This window comes from Coregonus lavaretus (assembly GCF_964263955.1).
Source record: "Coregonus lavaretus genome assembly, chromosome: 36".
Lineage (NCBI taxonomy): Eukaryota > Metazoa > Chordata > Actinopteri > Salmoniformes > Salmonidae > Coregonus > Coregonus lavaretus.
Window position 1 is genome coordinate 3034419 of NC_140023.1, and position 14865 is coordinate 3049283.

At 43.9% G+C, this 14865-nt stretch overlaps 1 protein-coding gene across 1 annotated transcript; it reads right to left on the reverse strand.

Moving 5' to 3' along the window:
- Positions 1-1302: 1302 nt before the first annotated feature.
- Positions 1303-12296, reverse strand: LOC311110682 (solute carrier family 22 member 7-like; the record flags this gene model as incomplete). Its single annotated transcript, XM_084153217.1, has 10 exons — positions 11889-12296; positions 10986-11089; positions 10738-10892; positions 10172-10340; positions 9367-9490; positions 9040-9149; positions 7423-7637; positions 7011-7119; positions 6384-6596; positions 1303-1381 (listed from the first exon to the last, which is right to left on the reverse strand). The coding sequence occupies exons 1-10, from the start codon at positions 12264-12266 to the stop codon at positions 1303-1305; spliced, it is 1656 nt and encodes a 551-aa protein (XP_084009343.1). The 5' UTR covers positions 12267-12296.
- Positions 12297-14865: the final 2569 nt, after the last annotated feature.

The window sequence follows — 14865 nt, forward strand, 5'->3', positions numbered from 1 at the left end:
TACAACTAACATTTTTTATTTATTTTTGTCATTTAGCAGACACTTATCCAGAGGAACTTACCCTGGCATTACAAATGCCATGCTCTACCAACTGAGCCACACAGGATATGATTTATTTTACTTCATATTGCCGTGCAATATAGGGAAATAACGCACACTCAAATGTTTAGTTTATTTAGTAAACATTTTCTGAACTCTATTTTCTTAAAACGGCATTGTTGGTTAAGTGCTTGTAAGTAAGCATTTCACGGTAAGGTCTACACCTGCTGTATTCGGCGCATGTGACAAATAACATTTTATTTGAAATGATGCCCTTCAAGCCAATCAGAAATGAGTATTCAACAATGCCATGGTATAATATAATAATATAATTTATATTACCCCAGGATTAATATCAGTAATAAACTGCTCCCTGTGGTTGAACCTAGCACACCTGCTATCAGCCTACCTGACAGACTCTGGGATACCACCTTTGAGAAACACAACATTAAGAAAAAGACATAGGGGCCCTGTTTACTTATTAGAGAATAGCCCTGCCTGAGACATGTAAGCCCAATTGTCACCCTCGGACTAAAACGATTGTTTAATAGTTAAAAAGACATTTAAGGAGAATATTACAGTTTTTTCCCCCTTCACTTTGTTTTACAGGAAATGATCAGCACTCTTCACCAGTAGTGTGTTCTCCTACCCTTGTATATATGCCCAAATATAGGCAAAATATAATTTCAAAGTTGTTAGCTGAAGAGGTTTTTAAAGATGTTGTTCTGCCTATCCTTGTTTGATCCAACGTTGCACTCATAGTGTTTGTAATAATGTGTAGAGCTCTTGCTGAGTGAGAAACACTCCCGGCTGTATGCACATGTATGCCTCCCCACCGGAGATCAGGGTTCAATTCCTGACTCCACCCTTTCTCCTTCCTTTCCACTTACCCATCTCTTTCTACAACTTTCTAATTAAGTATACAATTTCTGAAACAAACCAGTGTTGCAAACCAGTGTCAATGCAATATACAAATATTTATTGAAAGTGAATACTGATGTAGCCTATAGTTTGAATGTGAAGTCACTTCAAATATTGTATATCAACCACAGAGACAAGAGATTGGCTACAGAACCTACAAGGTGCATGCAACACGTTCCACTGGAATTGGTTTATTACAGAAGCAATGCTAGAATTAGAAACATAGGCGTTCTGTACAACAGTTCTGAAGTCAGAAATATCATACCCTTGAAACAGTTTGCAACTTGTGTACAGTATGCAGCCCTAAACAATAAAACCTATGTAGTTAAGTGAATGTCTCAGTCATTGATCCAGCTCATTATTCTTCTGTGACTTCAGCAGGACCTCAGTCTTCTCCATTGGTAAGACAAAGATGGGATTTCTGGAGAGAGAAGGACATTTTCTTTTTATGTATGTTGTCACTACACACCTCATGTCACATTTGACTATATACCAGAGGTAGCACCACAGGTCCCACAGTGGTGTGGCCCTGTTATTTTTCCTGATCTGGTAACCTAACCAGAGGCGGCCGCTGGCACCTTAATTGGGGAGGACGGGCTCATTGTAATGGCTAGAATTCCATTCCATTCCATTTACATTATAATAATAATAATATGCCATTTAGCAGACGCTTTTATCCAAAGCAACTTACAGTCATGCGTACATACATTTTTGTGTATGGGTGGTCCCGGGGATCGAACCCACTACCTTGGCGTTACAAGCGCCGTGCTCTACCAGCTGAGCTACAGAGGACCACATGCAACTCTTACATTGGAATCTTGCACATTCCATTCCATTTACTCCATTCCAGCTATTTTTATGAGCCGTCCTCCCCTCAGCAGCCTCCTGTGAACCTACAGTATGATGTGATTAATCTGTTATAGAAAGGTTTAATATGGGCTATAATGGGACCAGAGTTTTTCTAATCAGGTCACATGGTTAAAAAAAAACTCCTGGCTTTGGGGAGGATGAAAACCCTATCAAACTGCAGCAACCTTGTACTTATTCATATTAATGATATTTTTTTAAAGGACTAGGGGGATTTCCTATACACAGAGAAAGCAACATGATTGGTGAAGGGGGAAGCTATATCCCAATATGGCGACCGGAGTATGGGCGAGTGGGTGTGTCGAAAGGAAAGCGGTGGGTGTGTGGAAAGGAGTGGGTGTGTCGAAAGCGCTCCGCTATAGGTTACCAGCGGTATTCAACTCTACGAGGTCTGGAGCCTGCTGGTTTTCTGTTCTACCTGATAATTAATTGCACCCATGTGGTGTCCCAGGTCTAAATCAGTCCCTGATTAGAGGGGAACAATGAAAAAATGCTTCGATGTCCAGAGTTGAGTTTGAAGGGGTTAGATGGTTTTAATTGAGCGGTGTTTTTTTCTTCCGTTTCTAACCACGCAACTACCGTACATTGAGCTACTGTACCGCGAGAGTTTGGACTTCTGTTTTGAAGGACGCAGTCGTATTTCACTGTTAGTTTTAGACAAATATATATATACAAGTGATAATGCCCTCGAAGCCGGTGTTTGCAGGATATATTGGCACGGTTTGTCAGCCCTCGACTTAGTCTCGGGCCTAACAACACCCGTGCCAATATATCCAACAAACACCGGGATCTCAGGCATTATCACTTAACTATGCAATTGTAGGCCTAAACTATGTCAGCTATTGTGTTTATTGATTAATTCCAGTTAATAATTTTGGATGGAAAAAGTGTAGGTAGCCTGGTCAGCCCAAGTTTTAATTTAAACCAAATTTGATCCAATTCACATTTTTTCACAAACAAATGGGCTATAAATACACAACATTACCTCTTCATTTACCCTGGCTAGAGGGACAGGGCCCATAGTAGGCTAGACTATGCAGCTGCTGTTGTTAGTAGCCTACAGTTGATCAGACTGAAAAATATTATATTTTCCATGCAATACAACATGTCAGATCGCTAATGTTTAGGTGTAGGCTGATACATTTATGGAAGAGTTTTTGCTTGTGTCTGTCGGGAGTGATGTTTTCACACTTGCTTAACAAATACAGGAGGAACGCGGAGAGCGCGCCTTGAGCTTTGTGGTGTCACGCCCTGGCTCTGGGGACACTTGTATGTTGAGCCAGGGTGTGCGTTTCATTGGTTTGTCTAGTAGTTTCATTTCTATGTTGGCCAGTGTGGTTCTCAATCAGAGGCAACGAGTGTCAGCTGTGGCTGGTTGTCTCTGATTGGGAACCACATTTAAACAGGCTGTTTTCCCACAGTAGTTGTGGGATCTTGTTTCTAGTTGGTTTGTGTTAGACCGTGAACTGTCACGTTATCGTTTTGTTTATTTTGTCGTATTTCGCTAATAAAGAGTATGTTCGTCTGCAACGCTGCGCCTTGGTCCTCTGTTCCCGACGATCGTGACAGAAGATCCCACCAGAACTGGACCAAGCAGCGGGTCCAGGAGCCATCGCCAGGGAGATCCCTAGCGGATATCCAGCGCCTCCTCGACTGGGTCAAGCCGGGTGAGGAAGAGAGGGGCTTGACGTGGAAGCAGAAGGGCGAAAGGCTGGCGAGAAGTATGGAGACCTGGTCCACGGGTAGGAGTGAAGCCCATACAATTTTTAGGGGGGGGCTAACGCCGTGGACGACGGGCCAGCAGGAGACCGCGACAGAGCGGCCCAGCGGGTTGGCAGAGGAGGCCGCCAGGTTACGGGGGCCACTGGTCGAAGAGGGGATGGAAGGTGTAGAGGCACGGCGAGAGGTACTGGGGTGTGTTACCAGTCCGGTCCGGCCCATTCCAGATCCCTGCGTAGGGCCAGTGGTGTGTGTCCCCAGTACGGTCCGGCCTGCTCCCCGCACCAGGCCAATGGTGCGAGTCTCCAGCCCGGTCCGGCCCGCTCCTGATCCCCGCACCAAGCCAATGGTGCGCGTTGCCAGCCCGGTCCGGCCCGTTCCTGCTCCCCGCACCAAGCCAATGGTGCGCATTGCCAGCCCGGTCCGGCCTGCTCCTGCTCCCCGCACCAAGCCCATGGTGCGCGTTGCCAGCCCGGTCCGGCCCGTTCCTGCTCCCCGCACCAAGCCAATGGTGCGCATTGCCAGCCCGGTCCGGCCCGCTCCTGTTCCCCGCACCAAGCCAATGGTGCGCGTTGCCAGCCCGGTCCGGCCCGTTCCTACTCCCCGCACCAAGCCAATGGTGCGCATTGCCAGCCCGGTCCGGCCTGCTCCTGCTCCCCGCACCAAGCCCATGGTGCGCGTTGCCAGCCCGGTCCGGCCCGTTCCTGCTCCCCGCACCAAGCCAATGGTGCGCATTGCCAGCCCGGTCCGGCCTGCTCCTGCTCCCCGCACCAGGCCAATGGTGCGCGTCTCCAGCCCGGTCCGGCCTGCTCCTGCTCCCCGCACCAAGCCTATGGTGCGCGTCGCCAGCTCGGCCCGGCCTGTTCCTGCTCCCCGCACCAGGCCAATGGTGCGCGTCGCCAGTCCGGTCCGGCCCGTTCCTGCTCCCCGCACCAAGCCAATGGTGCGCGTCGCCAGCCCGGTCCGGCCCGTGCCTGTTCCCCACACCAAGCCAGTGGTGTGCGTCGCCAGCCCGGTCCGGCCCGCTCCTGCTCCCCACACCAAGCCAGTGGTGTGCGTCGTCAGTCCGGCACGGCCCGTGCCTGTTCCCCACACCAAGCCAGTGGTGTGCGTCGCCAGTCCGGTCCGGCCCGCTCCTGCTCCCCACACCAAGCCAGTGGTGTGCGTCGTCAGTCCGGCACGGCCCGCTCCTGCTCCCCGCACCAAGCCTATGGTACGCGTCGTCAGTCCGGCACGGCCCGTGCCTGTTCCACCGGTGCCTGGTCCGGCACCGGTCAGCTGCTTCACGCCGGAGCTAGAGCAATCCGCTCCACCAGTGTGCAGTCCAGCTCCGGTCAGCGGGGCCAGACCGGCCCAGGGGTACTTTGGGGGGTTGGAGAGGGAGTGGGGATCAGGCCCGGAGCCGGATCCGCCGCCAAGGCGGAGTGCCCACCCGGTCCCTCCCCTGTGGTATTTAGTTGACGCGGTCGGAGTCCGCGCCTTTAGGGGGGGGTACTGTCACGCCCTGGCTCTGGGGACACTTGTATGTTGAGCCAGGGTGTGCGTTTCATTGGTTTGTCTAGTAGTTTCATTTCTATGTTGGCCAGTGTGGTTCTCAATCAGAGGCAACGAGTGTCAGCTGTGGCTGGTTGTCTCTGATTGGGAACCACATTTAAACAGGCTGTTTTCCCACAGTAGTTGTGGGATCTTGTTTCTAGTTGGTTTGTGTTAGACCGTGAACTGTCACGTTATCGTTTTGTTTATTTTGTCGTATTTCGCTAATAAAGAGTATGTTCGTCTGCAACGCTGCGCCTTGGTCCTCATCTGTTCCCGACGAGCGTGACATGTGGGTTGTGCCCGGCTCGCACGACCTGCAATTTCCGTGAATCTGATTGGTCAAGACATGCAAAGAGCCTGCAGCAGCACTTAGATGTGAAGGACAGAGAAATTGTGCAAGAGTTGACAAATCGGTCTAAAAAACAGCACTATGCCCATCTTTTTAACGCTTTGCGTCGATATATTTTATTAAACTAAATCAAACTGATTGAAAAGTGCTGTGGCATATCCCTTACAAAAAAAAGATTGCAGTTTTGAAACTGCAGTAAAAGTGCAGTAATTACTGCAGTAAAAAAACTGTGTTATTTTGGATGCAGTATTTGCAGCATACTGCAGTTATACTGCACTCTGACGGCAGTGTACTGCAGTTATACTGTACTCTGACTGCAAGGGATGCCGCCTTGTCACACGTTTTCCTGGCAGCCCTGGTAGACAGTGGTGTAAAGTAACTAAGTAAAAATACTTTGAAGTACTAAAGTTTACTCCACTACATTCTTAAAGAAAATATGTACTTTTTACTCCCATACATCTTCCCCTAACACCCAAAAGTACTCGTTACATTTCACATGCCTGGCAGGACAGGAAAATTGTCAAATTCAAGCACTTATCATAAGAACATGTGGTCATCCCTACTGCCTCTGATCTGGCAGACTCACTAAACACAAATGCTTTGTTTGAAAATGATGTCTGAGTGATGGAGTGTTCACCTGGTTATCCGTAAATAAATCAAAAACAAGAAAATCGTGCCATCTGTTTTGCTTAATATAAGGAATTTGAAATGATTTATAGCAATTACATTTACTTTTGATACTTAAGTATATTTAAAACCAAACACTTTTAGGCTTTTACTCAAGTAGTATTTTACTGGGTGACTTTCACTTTTACTTGAGTCATTTTCTGTTAAGGTATCTTTACTTTTAGTCAAGTAGGACAATTGGGTATTTTTTCCACTACTGCTGGTATATACTGTAACAGCAGGTTACAAATTACACTGACAATCTTTGTGAAGTCGGCTGGGTTACCTTTTTTTTGTTTGTTCAATGTCCTCAATGGTCTCTGGCAGCCTTGCATTGTGGGTTTCTGGGAGAAGGAAGGCCACCAAACCAGACAGAATGGACACACAACAGATGATGACTTCAGGGAGGGGCTTCCATGTGTCCTCCAATAGGATGATGAGGGGTGCTATGGACACGCCCAACCGAGCCATGAAGTTACTGTAACCCAACCCATTTTGTCTGTTAGGGAGAAAATGTTGATAGTGAGACTCAGAAAACTCCTGCTGAGACTGAGGCTGTCCTAAAACAGGTATTTTGCCATCAATGGGACAACATGGTAAAATAAAGGTTACATTTATTTTATTTATGTTTGTTCTTTTTGTTATGCGGCCTGAGCAACTCTCACGGTGCCCCCGATGCACTGACTTTGCTGATAAATACTTTGTTGAGGGAAAATGTACTTGATACGATTGTGATGTGTTGTTGTCTCACCTAGCTATCTTAAGATGAATGCACTAATTGTCAGTCGCTCTGGCTAAGAGCGTCTGCTAAATGACTAAAATGTCAATGTAAAATGTTAAATAAAGCATGCTTCAGTTTGTGGAAATCAGTTCTAATCGTGTTTTACTGTGAAAATGCACTGGTAAATCTGACCTTACGACCGTAGGGTAGAGTTCAGCTGTATACAAGATGACAGTGGTGAAGGAGGCCTCTGATAGGCCTTTCCCAAGCACGGCCACGATGGTGCGAACGTGCCACTGACCTGAACAGAGGAACAAAACAACATATCCTGAGGATAAGACTGTCATCTCTCAAACAGTGGACGACAAAAGACAAAATAAACATCCCTGACTGTCCCATTTACCCCACATAATAATTTATAAATTCATTTTGGGTAACACTTTATTATAAACGTTCATTTAAAAACTATTTATACAATTTTTATATTTCTTTATTCATATAATTTATTTGCTTATAAGCATTATAAGTATTATAATTCATAATTAATTTACAACCATTCATTATCGTTTATAAAGCAATTATAATGGCCTATTTATGTAGTCACCTTTGGGCAGAAAGATGTTGATGGCGATGCAGGTTCCCGTTAGCAGAAGGGTACCTGCCTGGCAGTGTTTCCGACCAATGGTATCGAGACAGAAGTAGATGATCATCTTGGCGGGCACCTCGATGGCAGAGTAGATAAAGTGGGTGAGGTAGACGTTCAGGCCAAACTCTGTAATGTTTAAACTGATCCCATAATATGTTGAGGCCACGCCATACCTGTGAGGAGAGGACACACTAAGGTCTGCATTGTGTTTGTCATAAGTTGCACCTCTGTCACTCGGTCGCGTCATGCCGTTGTTATGAACGGTCTCAAGCCGCCCTCTATAGCAGTGCCCTAAAGTGGTGATAAGCCCAGTCATTTTGGATGGAGGCTAATGACTGTTTAGTCTAAATTACACTATAGTGCCTGGAAATACCATGACATTGCTTAAGTAGTCGATAAGACCTGCATTATGTTTGTCTTGATATAGATAAAAGATAACTCATAGACACATAAGGACACTTTCTCGGAAACAGATTAATCAAGGGCTCTATCCAATCAGATCTGCTTTCGCCGACATCCGCATAGCAGAGGTGTCGGAGGTGGAACTGTGTTAGAGCTGTCATATCCACAAGCTGCACCTGGCATTATACCTAAAGCGGACATCGCCATTGGCTGCATTAACAGAACTCCCATGCAGCCTTGTTTACAAGTTCAAACACTGGAATGTGAGATGTAGTCTACACCTCCATTAGGATGATATAAATCCTCATTATTTAGTTTTGTGATTTTTCAATTTGAGCATAATTATTTCTATATAGCCTACACTCTCTCGTTCTAATCTTCTAACGCGAGTGAGGCGGGTGTGGCTTCGTGACAATGATCGTAAGAGCAGCTACTCACGATTTGACGGCTCCAACCCAGGTCCACCTTTGACACCGCCAAAACATCCGCTATGCGGGTGTGTGCTATCGCTGGTTAACACTTGATCTGATTGAATCTAGGCCTAAAACTAGTTCTGTATTAAAAAGCACTTTCAATGGAGATTCTTCATTGCTTTGTGTACTGTATGGACCGCAAACCAGTCTATACAGTACCGGTCCATACAGCCTCAAACCAGTCCATACAGTACCGGTCCATACAGCCCCAAACCAGTCCATACAGTACCACAAACCGGTCGATACAGTACTGAAAACCAGTCCATACAGTACCACAAACCGGTCCATACAGTACCGGTCCATACAGCCCCAAACCAGTCCATACAGTACCACAAACCGGTCGATACAGTACTGAAAACCAGTCCATACAGTACCACAAACCAGTCCATACAGTACCGGTCCATACAGCCCCAAACCAGTCCATACAGTACCACAAACCGGTCCATACAGTACCACAAATCGGTCCATACAGTCCCAAACCGGTCCATACAGTACACACAAATAGACACAAAGCTGTGCAATGATTTGTGACAGATATGAGACCGGGGATACTCACCACACTATGCCTGTTAGTAGAGACAGATATGAGACCGGGGATACTCACCACACTATGCCTGTTATTAGAGCCAGATATGAGACCGGGGATACTCACCACACTATGCCTGTTAGTAGAGCCAGATATGAGACCGGGGATACTCACCACACTATGCCTGTTAGTAGAGCCAGTCTCCTCATCTTTGGGGTCCTCACCAGGTCCAGGTAGGAGTAGGTCTTGTTATGGTTGTCCACCACAACCACATCAGACAGGTGCTAAGCAGTATGCATGGGAGAGGGGCTCAGTTAGTTCCAGTGTGTTGCATTTATGGCTAGTGTATCCTCCACATATATATTTGTGCTTCAAACCTCTGCTCTTTCTAACACTTCATAACTGTAATAAAGCTGTATAGATGATTGCATGCCATGTACATTTTTGCATAAGAGTAATTATTAGCAGTAATCACTAGCAACTGAAAATGTTTGCATTTACCTCAAGTTTGATTTTGGACGTGAAGTCCTTTCTGTTGTTAAAACGAGCACATTTCTCCAGGTAAAGACGGGCTCCTTCCACTTTGCCGTTGGCTATGAGCCACCTGGCAGACTCAGGGAGCCACCTGCAGTGATGATGAACCATTACAATGGGTCAAAGCACAATAATAACCAGTTCCCCGCATACTGTAGTGAATTTGGAGTGTAGCCTCAAATCCTGACTCAGACTTGGGTTCCTGTGACTCGCAGTCCAACACTTTAACTGTTATGCCAAGAAGTGGTCCGACCGTCTTGATGAGGTCACTAAGGACCTTGTACTAAGGTCACTACAATACTGTAGTGAACTATATTTAAGCAATAAGGCCCGAGGGGGGGTGTCATATGGCCAATATACCACGGCTAAGGGCTGTTCTTAGGCACGATGCAATGCATATAACACAAACCGCCGAGGTGCCTTAATGCTATTATAAATTGGTTACAAATGTAATTAGAACAATACAAATAAAATGTTTCTCTTACCCGTGGTATACGGTCTCATATACCACGGCTTTCAGCCAATCAGCATTCAGGGCTCGAACCACTCAGTTTATATTATACAGTAGTATACTGTATGTGATGCAAAATGTTGAATGTGCATTATTCAGGTGAGTTCTTCTACACCATGGTGGTGGATGGGGCTGGTTACACAAATAAAGATATACATCTTGGTCTGCATCTTATACCATACTTTATCAAAAACATGTCAAATCCAGATATCCACAGATATGTTTAGGATATGATCCGGATATAGCCCAGTGTATTCTTACCACCAAGTGATGATAGCCAAGCCCAGGGGGGCGGAGACAGCTATCATTAGCATCCGCCAATCATTCACTTGATACGCAATGCCCGCTAGCATCATGTTGCCAAACGACCAGGCCATGCTGCCCGTTATACCTATTAACGCCCGGTGCTTAATGTCCACCCACTCGACACCTTGAAATAAAGTAAATAGAGTTAAATAGTAAAATAGTAACAATATTATTGGGTTTCACATTACATTAAGTTTCTCTTATACGTGGTATTACTTTATATGAAGTTTCTCTTATACGTGGTATTACTTTATATGAAGTTTCTCTTATACGTGGTATTACTTTACATGAAGTTTCTCTTATACGTGGTATTACTTTACATGAAGTTTCTCTTATACGTGGTATTACTTTACATGAAGTTTCTCTTATACCTCCGTAACAACACTAACTACACTATTAAATACACTGTAATGTATTAACATGTTGTTAGGTTATACTTTCATAACTGATTTTAAATTGCATAGCAATGGAGTCTAACATTTTGTTAACAGTTCATATGAAAGCTATAGAGCTTAGCTTACTGAGAACGGTTGAGATGATGCTGATGCCTGTAAGTCCAAAGCCGGTAAAGAATCTCATCACTGCGAACATGGTATAGGAGTCAGAGAACGCGCTGGCAAATCCAAATACCATGGATATGGTATAGGACACCAATAGCATAGGCTTCCTCCCAAACCTGGAAAAGAGCATTCAAGAAAGACAGCCACTAATAATGAACTCAATTTAAAGAAAGAATGTAGATATCAGGTATTGGGGTAAAAGCACCTACTTGTCAGTGAGGGTACCAAATGCTATAGCTCCCATCATCACCCCAACAAAGAAAATGGTCGCTGTGGCTCTATTCATGCCTTTTCTGTCACAGACAAGGTCCCACTTTATAGAAAGAGGAGCAATGATAGTGAAAGTCAAGAAAACATGCATTCACAATTCCAATTAGATGTACCAATTGAAGCAGGATAATAATAATTATAGTATGTTACTTAAAGTGGGGACAATATCTAACCAGTGAAATTCTGATTGAATAAATGGACACAGAATTGCATGTAATGTGGCTATAACAATAAACCAGGGAATTTGAAAATAATTGACTAACTCTGATGGGTCTCATTTAAAACCTTTTTCTCTCTTAATGGTCTTACAGATATTTCAGTTTGGTTCTGTGTTGTGTTCATGGGTCAAGACACTGTATAATTTGCTCAAAGCCTTGGTTAATACAAAATGACATTAATCTGCTGGCCGTAGGTCGGGGGGCCGGAACATCATTATAATCATTAATGTACTGCAAATAGACGACAATTAAGACCAAACTGGCAAGAAGTCTACATTTCATTTGACAATATCATAATAATTTCATACCTTGTTTACACTGAGACAGGATCACACACTGTTTGTCTCTCTATTTAATCATGGGAATACTTGGGAATGGAATTGCCAAAGTAAAATACTGAATTCCTTATTTATTTTTTAGATTTTTTATTGATTTATTAAGAACACTTTTGGGGCCAAATAAAATTGCTTGCAGAACGAATTTGGTCAATGGGCCACCTATTGTCTTCCCCTGCATTATACCTTTTATTTTGTCCACCTTTGTCATTTGCTTTGGGCTTTGAACCGTTAGAATCAGCTATCCACCACTCAACTGATATCATTGGAAGTAAATTGATTATTTTACCTCTGTAGCCAGAGTGGATTTGAAGGTGCTGTTGTCATATGCCCATCCATTCTGACAGGGGACTGTAGCTAGGTCACTGTTATTGGAGTTGGACAGGAGGTGGAACTGGGGCTCTGGGAACATCTTACAGGAGCTTGGAGTCCCGTCTTCCTGTACTGGAACACTGACAGTCAGTCTCTGCTCCTGGGTCAGATTCCCAAAGACGCTGCCATCATCCAGAGCGCTGAGATCACAGTGGTGAGAGGGTACGGCCGCTATGAAGTTATTCAGCAGGAAGTGACACGGTAGTATCACTCGAGGGATACAGAGCAGAGTGACGATCAGCACCTGAAACCATCCACAGCCATCGGTCTCCTCTAGAATGTTTTCAAATTTCATCCTCAAGCTTGGGCAAGAGGGCGATCCTTTGCAATACGGCTAAAAGTGGAAGACAATCAATTTAATTTAAGTCATGCAGAAAATTGTCACATACTCTACTGTGTTGTTTGTATGTTGTCTGCAATGTGGAAAATGTGAGTGAGCTAATGTACAGAAGTAGGATCTTAATTTGGTCACCCTGTTCCAGGAGAACTTTCCTGCAATGCAGGCAATTTAAAACGTGTTGTGTATTTGAGGTTTAAAAATTAAAAAGGCATCTGAAGTTTGTAATTTCCACTGAAAAATGTATCAACCCCTACAAAAATGTCCATTAACTAAAACTCTAAGCCGTTGGGGGTGTGTGTGTGTGTGTGTGTGTGTGTGTGTGTGTGTGGGGGGGTTCTACTAAGCTAAAATATGGAATTATTTTAAGATGGTCATACCATGGATCATTTAGCTATTTTATTTAGAATTTTAGAAACAGATTAAATAACACATCCATGGCAAATAGCAAAAAAGTCAGCCAAAAAATAAATCATAAAGAATAAGGTGTTGAAGTGTCTGTCCTATATCTAGGAGATATAAGAAGGCTCAGGAAATATATTAGTTTTTTTGGACACATATTTAACCCCTTATGTTTGTTGGCACAAAACTACCTCCATACTTCCATTCGTTTGTATGGGTTACATTTATATGAGTCCCGTGACACTTGTGGGGTTCGTAGAGCAAAACTGAGAACACCATCATGTTTGTGAGAGTCTCCCATTTCCACAGTGGGGTCATATTAGTTTGTAACCCAAACGGTTCTGACGCTAAAGACAGAAGTTGGCACATCAGCTTCAGATGAGTCCCGTGGGGCTTATGGGGGTCATAGAGCAAAACCGTTTGGACGCTACATACGTTTTCGTGAGAAGACCGATTTTCGGGATGTCTTGGTCTGACAAACATTGGCCGACAAAGGACGCAGTCGTTGCAAAAAAACGTCTATTTTTTGCTTAAACTGATAGATTTTGATAGGGATTTATTTTATTATGTTACTTAGATTGACGCACGGATGCGTCAATAGACTCTTAAGGATTCTAATTATAATCCACATAATAATTCACATTTCCTGTTGCTGAGGATTATTTTCCTGCTGTAGCAAACTGGCTCAAATTAAGATCCTACATCTGTATTCATCCACAGCGCTTGAGAGGATTAAATCATTTATGACTTACTTAGTAGAGGTCTTGGGTCCAGAGAGGGTGGGCGAGAGACTCTTCTGGCCAGCACTTCCCGCTAGCAGTGAGACCACTGACAACTCTCCGCACAGGTCGAAGTCTTGAGTCCTAAGAGCTAGCCTGCCTTCTGATGCCCCCTCTACTGGCAGTCCTTCTCAAGTAGAAGTAGCTAGGTCTCTAAATCCCCTTCTTTGAGGAAATACGTTCCCAGACCCCAGACAACCAAAATGGGAAACAAAGTTTATGCCACTGCCAGACTCAATCACACTCCCCCATCTCCCCACCTCCCGAACCCCTGTGCTGGGAGCAGAGTTCAGAAACTAGACTGTTGTGTTAGCTGACAGCTGGACCAGTGTGAGGCAAGCACATTGGCCAAGAGCTGAGCTGTTCTGATTAGAGAGGTGTGACAAACATTTTATAACATTATATAACATTGTTTATATTATATTTTGTTGTCACAAGATATTGGTACATTGATACACTGTTGACATTGTGCATAAGTCAATATGGTTCATTGTCCACACACCCAATGTTTTTCTTTTGAGTGTTTTCACATTCTTGTAATAAACATGCTGTGATACACAAAAAAGTTGGATCTGTATTCAGATCAAAGGTACTGACACCAAAGCCTCGTTTACACCTTGTGCTAACATATGAGTTATGTGATCTGATCAATATGATCCAATCACTATCTGATCAAGGTTTGTCACGTATTCACATTGTATTCAAATTTCTCTCTTATGCGTCCACTCTGTCGGCATTGTTACCAGATTATCTGGTGCCTCCTTGTATGCAAATTATTTAGGACTCCTGAACATCTAATCAAATGGCTACCCAGACTATTTGCATTGCCCCCCACCCCTCTTTTACGCTGCTGCTACTCTCTGTTTATTATCTATGCATAGTCACTTTAATAACTCTACCTACATGTACATATTACCTCAATTACCTCGACTAACCGGTGCCCCCGTACATTAACTTGGTACCGGTACCCCCTGTATATAGCCTCGCTATTGTTATTTTTATTGCTGCTCTTTAATTATTTGTTACTTTATTTCGTATTATTTTATATTGTATTTTTGTGTGATTTTTTGGGTTATTCTTTCTTAAAAACGACATTGTTGGTTAAGGGCTTGTAAGTAAGCATTTCACCGTAAGGTCTACACCTGTTGTATTCGGTGCATGTGACAAATAAAATTTGATTTGATTTGATTTAAACACAACTTTCTAATACCATTCATAATTTCTAAACTATAAAGCTTGTTGTATCCCCATTCATTTCAATTGCGGAATGCAGGCTTCAACATTCTGAAATCACTGCCACAAGACTTTCAGAATGTTCAAACTAAAACATTTTGAGAGCTTAAAAACCCATTATATGGCTTATGATCATATAGTAC